Source organism: Herpailurus yagouaroundi, unplaced genomic scaffold (genome assembly GCF_014898765.1).
Source record: "Herpailurus yagouaroundi ecotype Mexico unplaced genomic scaffold, PumYag 159, whole genome shotgun sequence".
NCBI classification, from domain to species: domain Eukaryota; kingdom Metazoa; phylum Chordata; class Mammalia; order Carnivora; family Felidae; genus Herpailurus; species Herpailurus yagouaroundi.
In genome coordinates this window covers 22,502,879-22,520,001 of record NW_024412400.1, presented here as the reverse complement: position 1 = coordinate 22,520,001, position 17,123 = coordinate 22,502,879, and the positions used below count along the sequence as shown (strand labels likewise).

Genomic DNA, 17,123 nt, shown 5'->3' with positions numbered 1-17,123 from the left:
AAATAGGAGATCAGGACTCCCCGGTGAACTTAATCCTAGTCCACAAGGAGCCTGATGGTGAGGAAAGACATGGGATAGAAAGGAGACATCACCCCCACCTGTATTCAAATAAGAAAGGGAGGTGGGTAACTGCAAAGAAATGAGATTTAATAAGAAAAGATTCCACGGGTTTCCGTTTTCACAGAGCCCGAGAGAAAAGTCATAGAATCGGCAAGAATATAGCAGAAAGGCAGGAAAGAGGGAAAAGGGAGATGGAAAACAAAAGGGGAGCAAATAAAGCATCAAGATGGAAAATATAACCAACACAGCCACTATTTCGATCATTATTTCCTAGGTGTTACATTCAATTTGCTCCTTCCTTTTCTCAGTTCACACACTGGTCAGTAGAGCTCCTACAGGCTGGGATGAGGAAGGCAGTTTCTGCCTCTTCTAGGACGTATTTTTTCCTTCTCTGGCCTACCCAAGCGGATTAATCGCCCCCACATGGTCTCACCCCTGCTTCCTACATTTTACTCAGTCCCAAAGCACCTGGGAAGGTTTACATGATTGTTGCAACTTCTATTTGTTTGTTTGTTCTTTCAGGTGATATCAAGATTATCGAACAAATCTACAGTCTCACAGGTATGACTTTTGCCAAAGAACAGAATCTTTATCTAAAATCTGTAGGATTTCCTGTAAATCTGTCTCCCACTTCAGGGTTTTATGTATTTATTTTCTACTTTCCCTAAAATGCTTCCCACTGAAATGTATTGGCTGACTTTCTGGAGTTTGGAGCAGAGAGGTATTGAAACTCATCTATTTAAGGGTTTTATTGTTGTTGAAAGCAGTCGTCACCAGAACCTGGCAAAAGTAGAAAAATCCCGAGGAATTGACCTCGGAAGTACATTTGTTATGTTTAAAGTTAATAATCAAATGTTTTCTTGTAAGCTTCCGATGATGGTACAACATGGTTATCCATAGTATAAAAAAAAAAAATGTCTCCGATATTCTGGAAGGGATTGCACTTGAACTCGTAAGATAATCCCAACTTTTTAGAATCCTCCAATTTCACAGAAAAGTTTCCCAAGAAACAGTGATTTATCAGATTTATTACCTAGACTTTTACTACCAATGATACTGTGACAGGAACCTAGAAATAGCTCCCTTTTTTGCTCTGTATTCTCCTTGAAGCAGAACCCAACACCTTTCACACACGTGTGTACACATAGACACGTGTACATACAGAGAAACACCAATCCAATCATATAGCACACGTAAAAGACATTGATAATTTACTGAAGATAGCTGGGGCACAGGCAGGGTTTACTTTTAATACTATTGGGAAACTTCTTAAAAGCCCTTAAAACATCTCAGAGCATTCAACTGAGTTTCTCTCTGGCACTAGTTGTCTTCTTTCTCATCTCTACAAAATCCCTCCTCAGGAGTTGGCAAAATGGCCATTATGTTTCAACTCTTCTCAACAGGCGGCCTTTCCTCACTATTTTACCCCCTTGTCCCCAACCACTCCTATATTCTCTTTCTCATGAGAAATTCTGCCTTCCTTTGGATTTTCCAATTTGAATTCCTCACTCCTTCATAGCACAGTGAAAATGAACATCCCTGCTAAGAACACAACATCTGTAACTTTCAAAAAAAAATCTTCTGTATAATTTAGGCTTCAGCATCAAAGTCACCAGCATAACAGCTTCAAGGCAAAAGATATTTATTTCTCTCTCGTGAACAAGGCCAGAGGTGGGTGATATAACTGTGTCAACAGGGTCCTGAGCTTTCTTCTTTTGGTTTCATTATCCTCAACACATGGTTTCCTTTTTTAAGACCTCCTCATTCTCTAAGATGGCTGCTAGAGATCTATCTATTGTATCGGTATTCCAGACTAGAAACTAAAAAAACAAAACAAAACAAAACAAAAACACTGAAGGGTAGGATAGAGGCTTCCCTCTTTCCAGAAGTCTTCCTGTAAGTTCCTTTTAACCTGTCCACTTGCCTGCTATCACCTCAGAACTTAACTTCATGGCCAAACCAAGAGGCAAAGGAAGCTGAGAAAGGTGATTTTTGGGCAAGGTACATTCCTAAGAATTCTGTTAACTAGCAAAGAAGGGGAGATTATATAAAAAGGGGTAACCAGAACTCTCTGTAGAACCTGCCCTGAGGCAAATGTTTCCATTTTCTTCACTATCATCATCATCATCATCATCATCACGAGGGCAAGCATCTATTTTAAGTACTTTCAGTGCACATTGCTAAGTGTTTTAACTTACATTATCTAATATCTGTATCCTCATACCATTCCCAATTTACAGATGAGGAAAACAAGGATTTAAATGATTTAAATGATGTTACTTGACCACCGTTGCAGGTAGAAGTCTCCAGACTTCTAGGACTGTGTGACCGAAAGTTCACGCATTCAACCATTAGACTTTATTCTGCTTCCCCTGTAGTCATGGCAGGTTTGACTGGATCTAGTCCACTGTGCGTTTGAAATGGCTATCCCATAGAATGTCATGAGCTAAATTAGAGATTCCTTTGACTATGGGGAAAAGAACATCATTGCCCTCATGGAAGCATCTGTTGGGAGGAAATGAAGAAGGGGTGGGTCAGAAGACAAGGAAGAAATCTGTGGTTGAAATGTATGGCAGTGTATACATGGATGAATCCAGCTGCACGAGGGAAGCAAGCATTTCTGTATGGATAGCCCAAGGAAAGGAGCTGGAACTCCTGTATGGGCGCTGCATGTGGGGCTGGGTGTTTAATAATCTAATATATTTGGGTCCTGTCTGTAATAATGGTAGGGGGAATAATTAATTCTTGGTGTAGGTAATGTTGGCTGCCTTGATCACAAAGGTCAGTATTTAAGCAACTTGCCCCAAGTGCCAAGTCTCCATGATAAAATGGAAGTATGAAATCCGAACAAACTTGTAGAAGTACAAACACTATAGATTATTAGAGAATTACATCAGGACCAGCGGAGCCTCCTTGAACCAAAGGAATGATTAAACTGCCAATGGAAATGTAAACAGAAGTTCAATTAAAGAATTCATTCATTGTTCTTCATTTCTTTGATAAGTTTGCCCCGTGTGTCTTTAACTGGGTGAGCTAATTTTTCTATTCTACAGTGCTACTAAACAGTTTCATGAGTAAACTATTTTGCTTAGCTTGGCCAGTTTTAAACTGGATGGGCTGTTGCCTGTTAAAGTCACCACATGTTCAAGTTCATTTTTTGTTGTTGTATGTATCATTATAATGGTTACAGGAAAATCAATAGATACCAATAAACCAACTGTTTATTAATATGAAGTAATAACCATGACAGCTCATGAGATTTAAATAGCACACTTAGATCTTTTCAGCTTATTATCTTATTTCTATTAGAAATTATTGATGAGCAAGTAGAAACAATTGTATCCTCAAAAGAAAATGAGGCACCAAAAAAAAAAAAATGAATTGAGCCTTTGGAGCAGAGAAGCCATGTCTGGGGCAGAGCAAGAAACACCCACTCTTCTAGTGACTCCATTGAGGGCCACTAGCTTAGCCTTTGTTGTTCTCTCTGCCCTGCCCCATCATCATTATCTTCGTTGTCTTTATCCAACCTCTCCCTCACTTCTTCTGAGTCTAAAAGGTTGAATGACTCCAGTCAAGAGTCTAAGATGGGTTTTTTTTTCTTCCAAAATTGTATTTAAATTCAAGTTGGTTAACATATAGTGTGGTATTGGTTTCAGGAGTAGAATTCAGGGATTCATCACTTACATACAATACCCAGTGCTCATCTCAACAAGTGCCCTCCTTAATGCCCATCACCTATTTAGCCTGTCACCCCACCCACCTCCCCTCCAGCAACCCTCATTTTGTTCTCTATAGTTAAGAGACTCTTATGGTTTGCCTCCTCTCTGTTTTTATCTTATTTTGTTTTTCCTTCCCTTCTCCTCTGTTCATCTGTTTTGTTTCTTAAATTCCACATATAGGTGAAATCATATGGTATTTGTCCTTTGTCTTTCTCTGACTTATTTTGCTAGCATAATACACTCTAGTTCCATCCTAAAAATAGAACTACCCTACAGTCCAACAATTGCATGACTAAATATTTATCTAAAGGATACAAACCCCAGATAAGAAGGGGCACATGCACCCCAGTGTTTATAGCAGCATTATCAACAATAGCCAAATTATGGAAAGAGCCCAAATGTCCATATACTGATGAATGGATAAAGAAGATGTGGTTTGTGTATACACACACACACACACACACACACACACACACAGTGGAATATTACTGAGCCATCAAAAAGAATTAAATCTTGCCATTTCCAACAACATGGATGGAACCAGAGTCTAAGATGGGGTTTAGCAAGACTTCTTCCTTTCCCAAGGTTCTCAAGGGGAGCAGGCCAAATGGTTTGCTCCATTTCCTTCCAACTGACATCTGAAAGTAAAGATAGCAGGAAGCAGAGTAGCTGTGGATGCCACGGATCTTACTCCATCTATCTGATCCAAAATAGGAAAGGTTTTTATTCTCAAAGATAATATACTTTTCTGGTTGACCTCCATATAAAGTTCCACTGAAGACCCTATAACTTTAAAATAACAAGGCCCAAGACCTTCCAGTAAAATTGAAAATGTCCTTACTCCTAACAGCATGCCATCATATCCTATTACCGATGACAGACTGATTAAAATCTAGATGCCAAGCTGGTAAAATGCACCCTTCCCACCAGGACAGTTTAAGAAGACCAAGAGAGGTGTTAGCTGACCAACACCAGGATAGCAGAGAGGGTAAACCCGGGGAATAGCAGAAATGGCGAGACATTGAACACCTGAATAAATAATAGCAAAATCTACAAAGTCTTAAGTTTTCATGAGACGTAAGTTTCTAAAAGATTTGACGTTGTTTCGATAGGACCACCAGCATGAATGATATTCCTCTCAAGCGGCCTTTGCAATCTGTACTAATCTATGTTATCACTGATTTAGTCAGAGACCAAGGGAAATGGCAGCATCAACAAAAGACTCCCGTCCATTGTGGAAGATGAGGAAGAGGAGGAGGAAGGGGAGGAAGAAGAGACAGCCTCCCTCTCTCCCATCTACACAAGGGGATCCTCCTCTTCACGCAGCAAGAAGGTGGGAAGCAGTAAAAGCTATCTGGGCTTGAGCTTGAAGCAGCTGGCCTCAGGAACAGTGCCGTTTCACTCACCTATCAGAGTCTCCAGTTCAAATTCCCCCAAAAACAAACAGGAAACTGACCCCCCTAACCATGGAAAAAGGAAAGAGAGAAACTTGAAATTGCAACTTTCGGCTTTGAATAGTTCTGGACCCCCAGACCTCAGTCCAAGGTAAGAATCACATCATATAATTCTTTCCTAGGTAAAAATGGCTGCCTTTTATTCAAATTGGTACCTAGTTAGTAAATTATTCAGCCCTCTGGGCCTCTCAACCACACAGGTTCCTAGCCTGGGTTCTTCCGCTTTCCTGAATTTTGTGTGTAAATTTTGCTTCTGCGTGGAGGTGTGTACAGTATGACAATAGTTTTAGTTATATTCTCGAAAGGGTCCATTAAATGTTCAGAAGGCCTTCTTCACTCCCTTCATCCATTTAGCTCTACCTAAGTGTTGATGTTCATTCTCAATACTATTTTCTTTATCATTGTGGATAACTGAAGCTTACTTTTATTTCTGGCCTCTTGAGTAGGTAACACAGCATAGCTCTATTTTTAATTTTAAAAATTCTCTTTAGGATTAACTAAAGATGATTGAGAGGCTGAAAAATCCTGACTCAGAAATGTGAAAGAAGTGGTCTATGGAGCATAAAAGCAATAGTAAAAAATCACATCATAGCTGACAATAAATAGAAGCAAGAAAAAAAAATACCGAGTGCTTCCTATGTCCCATGTCCTCTGCTAGGTAATTTCATTTAGTCTTCTCAAGAGTCCTGTAAAGTAGTTCATATTATCTATACTATTTTGTCCAAAATCTCAGAGATTAAGTTTGGAAATCTGTATTCAAATTCTATTTTTCTACTTGTAAAGCAAGTGATATTTCTAAATATATTTAGCTACTCTTTTGAAGAACACAATTCATCCATTGAGAGAGATTTTTTTTTTTTTTTAAATAAGCAAAACACACTTAGAAGTTCAGGAATTCAGTTGAGGATGGTAATTTGAAAACATTACCTTACTCTTCTCCTTCCTAAATTTGTAATAAGAAGAAAGACAGTAAATTTTAAATAGGGGGGAAATATATCAGAACTGAAAAAGAAAGGTTTATCCTGAACTTATAAGAAGAACATTTTTCCTTTTATATATAGAAAAAGATTGTGAGGACATACATCAAAATGCTAACAGTAGTGGTGCATTACAGGTGATTTTTATTTTCTAATTTTTGTTACCTTTATATTTATGTTTTCTACAAAAGACTTATATTTTTTAAATAATGAGTGCATTAAATAGCATTTAGCAAGGAAAGAAGACTAGCCAAAGTCCTAATAGTCGTTTATATGAAATTCTTTAACTCTTACTTCAGAGTTTTGTCCAGGTTCAGAGTAAAGGTGTCATCAAGGTTATTTAATGTGATGCCATAATCATTAGGTTAAAAGATTTTAATTCTGGATGAAGTGGTGATTTAATATGAATTCAGAGAAGAGGACTTCAGTAGCTTAAGGTGTTGAATCTAAGAATAAATAAGCTTGCAAATTCTACAGCATTTCTGTCCAATAGAAATATAATGTGAGCTAAAATTGTGAGGCACATATGTAACTTTAAATTTTCTAGTAGCCACATTTTTAAAAAACAAACAAAACAAAAAACCCACATACACAAGTGAAGCTAAGTTTAATAATATATTTTATTTGACTCACTATGCCCCAAATAATTAATTTCAAGTGTAAATAATAGTAAAATTTTACTAATAAAACCATTTGCATTTTTTACTCAAATATTCAAAATCTAATGTGCATTTTATGCTTACAGCACAGCTCAACTTGCATGAGCCACATTTCAGGTGCTCAATAGCCATACAAAGCTAATGGCTACCATGTTGGAGAGCACAGCTTTAGAGACCGCAGAATTTAGAAATCAATACAATATTTTTAAGTCTCCTAGAAATACTGGAACCTATAAGCAAAAATGCACAACTAGCCAATTTCCTTTATTTTAAACAGGATCGTTGACGGAATTGAAGATGGAAACAGCAGTGAGGAAAGCCAGACTTTTGACTTCGGCTCTGAACGCCTCAGACCAGAGCCCAGAGTTTCTCCTCCTCTAGGAGGTAAGCTCTATATTTAGTCTTCTGTCAAGGGGTGGTATTTCTTTTTAACTTGTAATGTTTGGCATTGACCCTTTTTTGCCTTCCCATTCTCTGAGTATTTCCCACATGTTAGAACTTTACCCATGCCATGGAAAAATTTGATTTGAGTCTATGCCATCTCCAAGTTTCTAAGATATCATTTGTAATTGTTCCTCTGTCCAGCCTAGATGCCCTGCCATTTACCAGCCCTGGTAAATGGTGTGTTAGGAGACTCAAATGTCTGCTATTCATTAAAGGGTGACCATGTTTTCTGAGGATAGATGCAGATTAATCCACAAAAATAACATTACCAAGAAGAAAAGCTGTGTTGGTTGTATACCATAGGAACATAGGTTATATTTATCCAACTTCTTGAGGAGAGATCCTATATGTGCATTTTGTCAAAGGATAAAACAACTTCAGAAGGATGTTTGAAGGCTGGAAATGAGGGAGATCTATATGAAGCACTGTGCTCTAGTGATGGAAGATTAACATAAGGGTATTCCCAAACCCAACCCAGATTCCTCTCTCTCCCTTGCCTTCTTGAGCTCATTGCCCATAAAAAGTAATCTGTCAACATAATGAAGGCCGGAATGACAAAGAAATTGTAAAGAAGATGCACCTGTAGTTAATAAAGGGAGAATAATGAACAAGCATAGGCTATCCAAAACAATTACCAGAAAACTGTATGATGAAAGGCCAGCAGTCCCCTGCCAGCTCTGTCCTCCCCTTCCCACTCAGCTCTGAGATCCTTGTGTCAGGATCCATTACTAATTAGTGAATCCCTCCATGAACAAAGCCAAGCCCAGTAAAGACTTTTGAATGTACGGTCCTGGGTGTGTGTGTGTGTCTCCTTTTGGTGGAATTGCAGTATTCCATCTCAGCAGTCTTTCCTGTCCCTCATTATCGTCTAGGAAAACGGAAGGGTCCTTGCAAGCCTCCTTGCTGTGGGGTGGGGGAGGGGAGGTGTGTAGGGGGAATGGAAGACAGGGAAAGAAGGAGTGCAGATGTCAGTGAGCAATCCTGATTCATTCATTCAGTTGACTTACATGTGCTGATATTACTCTGGGGAAAGAGGCACAGAAAGCATATAGCCACACTGATGTATTTGCTGCGAAAGTTGATGGAAGGTGCCAACCGGAAGTTTTCCTTATTGACTCACCTAGACCTGGAGATGATGCACAGAACCTCACCATGTCTATCCACCTATTTCTGCTCCCACCATCTCCTTAGCCTTCTCTTCTCCTCTTCCCAGTATGTAGCCCAATACTCATGCCCTCAAGCAACAGATTTTCTTAGCTCTATCTCGTAAATATCCCTCAATTCTAAGATTTTGTATCCTTACTGCCACCATATTTTTCCTTGCCACATCCATCTCATGCCTGCTTTGCTACCAGAGTCTCTTCCCTGGTCTCACACTGCTCTCCATTCAGAGTAAACATTTTTAAAAATACAAATTTATTCTTATAACTCTGATCCTATGCGTAAAACACTGACAGGGCTTCCTATTACCCTTAATGTGAAATTCAAACCTATTACCTAATTGCCTTTTAGATGTCTCTTTTCCCTGCTAGATTCTAAACTCCATGAGGGTCAATTATATTTTCTTTATTCATTGTTCTCTCCTCTAAAGGAGGCTTAGCCTACCATATATGTTCTCTAATCATTCATTGAATTAATAGATTAACTTTGCAAAATGAAAATTATTTATATATATATATATCCTTTCTACTCCAGCTAGCAACGATTTATCTGTACTTTTGTCCCTGACAGAAATAAATGTATTTGGAAGAGCAAGGTTTAAAAAAAAAAAAAAAAGTGGAGATAAGAGAACCAGAAAATGGGAGAAATTATCTTTTAGAGCAATTCAGGAGGAGATAGGAAATCTGCAGTAGAGTTTAGCACCTGAAATAGAAGTTGGGTGGCGGCGGGGTAGGGGTGGGGAGGCTCTAATGGACACAGGAATCAATATTTAGGGGAGAAAAAGAGGAGGAGGAACAGAACATCCCTTTTCTATGGTTTAGTCATTGGCTCTGATATATTTTTAGAGAATGGTCAAAAAAGAGGAAATGTCAGGCACCTGTGTGGCTCAGTCGGTTGAGCGTCCGACTTCGGCTCAGGTCATGATCTCATGGCTTGTGAGTTCGAGCCCCGTGTCAGGCTCTGTGCTGACAGCTCAGAGCTGGAGCCTGCTTTCAATTCTGTGTCTCCCTTTCTCTCTGCCCCTCCCCCACTCATGCTCTGTCTCTCTGTCTCTCTGTCTCTCTCTCTCTCAAGAATAAATAAACATTTAAAAAAAACTTAAAAACAAAAGAGGAAATGTGTCATCTTGAAACATGGTGGTGATTTGCCATGGACACATCCCATCAATGAGGTCATGGTCCCCACCATGATACGTGCCCAGTTTCAAGGCGTGTATCACACAGGATCCAGAGGATTACTAGAAGCATGTTCAATCCCAGGGAGACAGAACCTACAGTGCACAGGCATCAGGAAGAGTTAAAGGCAGTAGCTTAGGTTTCCTTACCCATTTCAAATGCCTTAATCCTCACATATGAAGTTTATTACTAAAGGACCCATTCTGTGTGTGTTACGCTTTTCAGACTCAGAGATTGGAGCTGCTGTTCTCTTCATCAAAGCAGAGGAGACCAAGCAGCAAATAAATAAACTCAACAGTGAGGTATGGAGCTTTCTCTTCCTTTGGTCATGCTGGAGTGGTAAGAGCTATAAATCCTAGTTACCAGCAAAAGCAGTATAATGTAGTAACTACAGGCATATGCTCTGATGTCAGACCACCATGGATGAATTCCCACTAAGCCTCATGTGAGTTATGTGACCATTGATAAGTTCCTTACTTTCTCTCATGCTCTATTTCCCCACGTGTAAGTAGAGGGTAATGATTATGCCTACCTTATGGCCCATTGTGAAATTGAGATAGTGCAGGCAAATCATTTAGCATAAAGTGAGCACTAACTAAATGATAATTATACTAATTAGCTTCATAAATGTATTGATACTTGGTATAACTGGTGCTTTTTCACTTTTTTCATGTACTTTAACTTTTTAATGAGTTAAAGCAAGGTGATTAATCCAAAGATGAATGCTATTTCTCAGAATAATCAAATGGCCTGAAATGCGCTTCTTTTCCCTGACATATATTTGCTGTGTAACTTTGAGCACTTTACCTCTCTAGACCTTGCCATCTATTCATGTGAAATAGGGTAATTTTTAGGAACGTTATTAAAATATATTTTGCATATCATAAAACTCACTCATTCCAAGTGTACAATTCAATGATTTTAGTAACCTTATTGAACAGTTCTACCGTCACCGTATCAGTTTTAGAATGCTTTTACCTGCATCCCTGCAGTAAGACCTCTCGTAGCCATTTATGATTAATCCCTGTTCCCACATCCAGCCCTAGGTCACCACTTACCTACTTTTTGCCTTTTCTGGCCATCTCATATAAATAGAGAAGGCAATATCTGAATCACTATCCTAACTTTGGTGCCCTTCCGAAAAATTTTAATAATTTTGTCTCGAATAAAAACATTCGAGACAATTTGGAGGCAAATAGTTTATTTGGGAGGTGGCCCAGGAAGCAACATAAAGGATAGAGAGGTAAGGCAGAAGAGAAAGGAAAGCACAGAAAGAAAGGCGTGTTAATAAGATAATTAACTCTGTGGGCAACTGGGGCTCAATCCTGCTGGGGACCACTGAGAGAGTATGTAGGACAATTCAAAACTGTTCCACCATAAGGCAAAGAAAAATGGAATTGGGGGTGGTTCCTGAGAGATTGACTCCCTTGCTCTTCATGCAGGCCTCGCTGCAGAGGGGACTAGAAAGGTTCTTCAGACAAAAATACGCAGGAAGACCTGGACCTTCCGGGTACACCTAGGGTGAGGGCACATGGACGGGCACAGACAGTGTAATAGAATCCCTTTCTAGGACTAAGATTACCTGAGGAGATCGTTGAAAAATATAATAGTTATTGACACTGGGAAGATGTGTGGAAAATGAAATCATGTTATCATATCAGTTTCCAATTATCTGCAACAATGGAAAACTGAGTAGTTTGTCATAAAGCCCAGAGGTTTCTCTTAAACCTGTGTATCTTCAGCTTAGTGAAGATTTATGATTTACTGCTGTCTCTCCTTCTGTGCCCACTTTCTCTGGGAGTAAGATTGTTGCTAACAAGACGTAAGAGAGACAAAGGGCAGACTAACAATATAGGAATGAAAAAAATCAGATTGAAACTCCTTAAATCACAAAGACTTGGCCATACACTGGATCTCGTAAATAACATCTTGTTAAATACAACAAAACAAACCTAAATACCCTGTTGGAAAACTTTCTATTGGACAATTTCTTTTCAAATATTATTCTTGGCTAAAAGCACCGATTAATATTAACTGTTTGGATTCTTTTCCCTCATATGTGAGATCATTTAATGGTTTTAAGAACTGACTGACCAATGTCTTAGCTCAAATACTAGAGTCAGTAATTATTCTGGGGAAAAATGTGTTTATATCTTCACCTTTTGGAATGTACATAGTTTCCCAAATCACAGCTGTAAATCCACACCCTCTACGATTTTCCTTTGACCATGTGAACTAGTGGTAGATACTTTCAAACAGATAACCACTTGGAAAACAAAATATCTCCCCAATGTGATTCGGTATTTATGATTGCTTTTCTAGTGAGATGATATAAATCTTTTTATCTTGCCATATATTGAAATAAAAAGGGCAAGGTAAAATATCAATGGTCCAATTATCCTTCCCTAAGGAATTAGTTTTTCCTTATAGGAAAATATCTGATTTCTTCATGGCTGAAGCTTAAGTTAGAAAAATCTTATCCTTTGCACAGAATTTAATTTATAGTCTTGACTCTTTGGGTAGTGCGTTAAAACCCACTAAGACAGGCAGAATGAAAATACAAATTGGCTTCAAAGTGTAAAATTATTTTTCTTCCGACCGACTTGTTTTTTTCCTCCTATCTCCTATAATGTCGTTTATGTAGCCAAAAAAAAAAATCTGTCTTTTAAAATCCAAGCCTAATTTTTCCACTTCCCCTGTATCCTGCCACTCGCCCATGTGATCATTTGATTGTTTTATTCTTCATTTATTCTTTTCCTTGTTCTGAGTAAACAAGAGAAGAATTGATAATGAACATGGGATGCACTGCATAATAATAACTCTTTAATAAAAAGGGCAATCCCCAATATATGCGAGGCATGTCGAGCATTATGTAAAGTTTGAGAACATAGCAACAACCCCATTCTGATATTTGCCCAGACATTTAAGATATAAAGACATTGTTCATTGATGTGTAGATTTCATAATCAGCTGGCTAAATACAGAACAAAAATCAGAAAGGAAATAATGTTGGTAATAACCTACATTCACAGAACAGTGAAGGGTTTAAAAGATGTAGGGCAGCTGCTAATATTAGAACGCTTTTGAAAACATTGTCATTGCTCTACAGCGGACAAAGAAATAGTGCAATTCTAAGGAAATTGTTTAAAAATAACAACAAAATGTCACCGTGGGGGACATGGGCTGTGTAAGTCAAATGCTCCATTTCTGAAAAGGTTTGTAGGTAAGGGTTAGAATGTTTTCTCATTTCTGAAATCTGCCTGACCCAGAAAGACATTGCGGCAAAGCCTACCAAGGGAACCTACGTGCTCTGCCACAGCAGGCATAAGACATAAAACACACTAGTAGAGAAAGAGAATGAGCTTTAGAGAAAGAAAAATATTCTTATCCCTATTCATAAAATTAACTCTCTGACTTCAGCAAAGCGTTCACCTTCCCTAAGTTCAGATTTTTTTCTCTATTAAATGGTAATGATGAAATCTGCAATATAGGATTGTTGTGAGGACCTAATACCATATGTAAACCATTCAGCATGATGTCTTCTGTTAATAAGGGGTCAAATACTCATTCGCTCCTTATATAAGGTTGTACTTCTATCCAACAAAAGGTAACTCTCAAGTTAGCACCCCCCGCCCCCCTACTCTCCCCCGCCCAGTGCAGACTAATTAGTCCATGTTTATGGAAGAAAATGAAAATGAATGGACTTAAGGGAAACATTTGATCATGAAAGTGACTACTTTTTACCTGAGACTTTTCTCTTGCTATGAAAATACCGAATATAGGGGCGTCTCGGTCGGTTAAGTGGCCAACTCTTGATTTTGGCTCAGGTCGTGATCTCAAAGTTCGTGAGATTGAGTCCCGCTTTGGGCTCTGTGCTGACAGCAAGGAGCCTGCTTGGGATTCTCTTTCTCCTCTTGCTCTCTGCCCCTCCCCCCACTCATGCTCTCTCTCCCTCTCTCTCTCAAAATAAACATTAAAAAAAAGAAAAGAATAGAAAATTAAAATAGAAAAATGAAAGGGCATATTGTTTACATTTCAGTGTATCTTATTTTAGCTAAATAGTTTGATGTAATAGTGTCAGTGTATTAATGTAAAGAACACTTGTTCTATGAGACTTCAAGATTTAAGGGCTAAGAGACCTTAAGTATGCCAGTTTACCAATGTTTAATCATTACCTGATATTACACTAAACATAAATAGCAAAATGATTATGAAACTAGGCAGAATGGAAGCTTACAGGAAAGATAATCATAGCCAAATCTTCATTTTCAAAATGAAAAAATGCAGGTGGCTTGTGAAATCATCCTTGCTCAACAAAGGGCATTTTGACTGGAATTCTCTGATTGACACTTTTAGAATTTTATTTTGTTTAAAAAATAAACAACTTCATTGAGATATAATTAACATATCATATAATCCATCCATTTAAAGTATATAATCTGAAGGCTTTCAGTATGTTCACAGAGTTGTGCATTCATCACCATACTTAATTTTCAACCATTGTAAACCATTACCCCACAAAGAAGCCCTATACCATATAGCCATCACCCGTGATACCTGAAGTTCCCCTACCCTCAGCCCTACTAATCTACATTCTCTGCCCATATATTTGCCTGTTCTGAACATTCCCTTTAAGTGGAATCTTACATTATAGTCCTCTGTGACCAGCTTTTTTCATTTAGTATGAGGTTTTCAAGGCTCACCCATGTTGTGGCCATACCAATACCTCATTTCTTTTTACACCCACGTAATATTCCATTGTATGGATATACCACTTTTTGCCTATTTATTCATCAGCTGATGGGCATTTGTGTTGTTACCACTTTTCAGCTAATATGAATAATGTTGCTGTGAACATTCATAAAACATTCACACAAGTTTTTGCGCAGACATGTTTTAATTTCTCTCGGGTAATTAAGTGGAATTGCTGGATCGTATGGTAACTCTGTGTTTAAAACATCTGAGAAACTGCCAGACTGTTTCCCAAAGCAGCAGCAGCACTTTACATTCAGCAACATATGAAGGTTCCAGGCTCCTATTTCCTTGCCAACAATTTTTTATTTGTTATTATAAGACTTTGTTATTCTAACCACACTAGTGTGTGTGAAGCAGTATTTCATTGTGGTTTTTGTCTGAATTTCCTGGATAGCTATTAATATTGAGGATCTTTCCATGTGTTCATTCTTTGGAAAATCGTCTGTCCAGATCCTTTAACCACTTTAAAATTGGGCTGTTTCTTTATTCCTGAGTTGTAAGAATTCTTTATATATTCTAGATACAAGTTATGATTTTCAGTTTTCTTCTCCCATTACTTAAGTTGCCTTTTCATTCCCTACATGCTGGTCTTTGAAGCACAAAAGTATTAATTTTGGTGATATCCATTTTATGTATTTTTTCTTTTGTTCTTTGTGACTTTCAGGTGACATGTACAAATTTCTATCATGAGATCAGTAAAGTCTGCTTCAGTCAAACAAATAAAACAACAATAATGGAAGTTGTTCTTAAGAGTTGCTTTACTACTTTTCTAAATGGCTATGAAGATTTAGAGTTCTATTAATAATTCACACAAGGAAACCTACATGAGTAATACCCTATGGTAAAGGGTATTCCTTAATCCTCTGAATTACTGTTATCATATCTTTTCATTGAAAATTGGTTCAACTGGAACACACTGACAGAATTGCAAGACCATTCCAAGATCCTACTATACAATCTCTTTTCTTCCTCATCATGATCCTATTTAACTCTTGACCATCAATTCTCAAAAGCAAAATAAAAAAAAAAGCTATACATTCACTTGTTGACATAGAAAAACAAAATCCATTTAACTGCTGGCAAAGCCATTCTGCATTTTTCATTTTAAAACATAAGTATTATTGACAATAGTGATTCATTTCATGGACACAGCTTTCTAAACTGGAATATACCCAACTATTTAATGATTTACAGGACACTTTTTGCTTATTTTCAGTTCTCAGGCCTGTATGCATAGATAGATTTGTATCTCTCGTGAGAGGTTTACTGATCATAAATAAATAAATAAATAAATACTCTAAAGAATAATGAGGATCTCCCAAAAGAAAAAAATATATGTAAATCGCTCAAAAGCTTTTCCTGTGAAGTGTGAATTTCGCATTCATGTAGTTTTGGATATTAGCTGTTTCGGTCCTCCAGGCCTGTGATCACTTACATATAGACCTCTTCTAATTTTGAATAGGGAGACTAAATGGACATACTGGTAAGGGCCCCAGGGAGACCAATGCCATATTTCAAATGGGCAATTTGAGCAGGGTTGAATAAAAGGAGTACTTACAAAGAAGTTAGTTGAGTATAGAGAAAACACAAAGGATAGAACAGTCGCTCCCACCATGGGGATAATAACAGAAGGTCAGTACAACACCTAGGTCTAAAGGACCCAGAGTAGAGACTGGTTATAGAATCTTGAGTCAGAGGAAGGTGGGTGAAAAGCCACCTGAAAGGAGCTGTGATCTTTGTTGGGATCTTCTACCCACCTCAACCCTGCAGGGAAGCAGCCGGAGGAACACATACCCCAACCTCCCTCTCCTACCCCCCTCTGATCTGCTAATGTTCTACAATGGCCAAACCCAACCAGAAACCAAAGAACCAATGAGCCTGTTGATGGAGTTCATACAAGTCAGCCTCCAAGGAGCAAAACTGGTTGGAAAGTGAATCTGTTCTAAAAATACAAGTGGGAAATATTCAGTAAAATGAGTTACTATGTATTCAAGCAAGTACAGAAAAAATCAAATGAAATTTAAACAATTAGTTATTGATTGCTTATTACTAGTAATTAGCCAGTTAGTAGTAACTAGTCATTTACTTACTACTAACCAATAGTTTCAGAATAACTGGTTATTTTTTAAAAAGATGGATATGGGTATTCCCCTCCCATACTTGCTAAATAATTTGTAAGTTGATATGTTTTTAAAAGAATATGCCCCCCTGCCATTTTCCATTCATCAATGGGAAAATTAAGTTCAATAATTGATCCAATCCAACAGCTACAAATAATATTCAAATTTTTTAAATAGAATCTTATAGTCGGAAGTGATTACAGGGAAATTTTCTTTCCTATCCTCCCCCAATACATGAATTTCCCCCTTTTTAAAAAAAATTTTTTTAATGTTTATTTATTTTTGAGAGAGAGAAAGAGAGTGTGAGCCGGGGAGGGGCAGAGAGAGAGAGGGAGACACAGAATCCAAAGCAGGCTCCAGGCACTGAGCTGTCAGCACAGAGCCCGATGCGGGGCTCAAATCCACCAACTGTGGATCATGACCTAAGCCGAAGTCAGACGCCCAACTGACTGAGCCACCCGGGCGCCCCCATGAACTTCCCGGTGTAAAAAGGAGAACCTCATACATCTTTCAAAAGAGCTATGATTTTGCCTCCAATACCCTATGAATTTTTTTGATTCTTCTATGATGAATCCCAATTCTTAAGTTCCTTCTTTAAG

The 17,123-nt window shown here is 38.1% G+C and overlaps 1 protein-coding gene across 1 annotated transcript in view; it reads left to right on the top strand.

Moving 5' to 3' along the window:
- The window catches only part of KCNH8 (potassium voltage-gated channel subfamily H member 8), a 240,191-nt gene that overhangs the window by 205,594 nt on the left and 17,474 nt on the right, over window positions 1-17,123 (top strand). Inside the window, exons 11-14 of the mRNA XM_040481114.1 lie at window positions 583-621; window positions 4,966-5,324; window positions 7,147-7,253; window positions 9,875-9,951. Of these exons, the coding sequence (XP_040337048.1) occupies window positions 583-621; window positions 4,966-5,324; window positions 7,147-7,253; window positions 9,875-9,951 (582 nt within the window). The remainder of the gene's footprint in view (window positions 1-582; window positions 622-4,965; window positions 5,325-7,146; window positions 7,254-9,874; window positions 9,952-17,123) is intronic.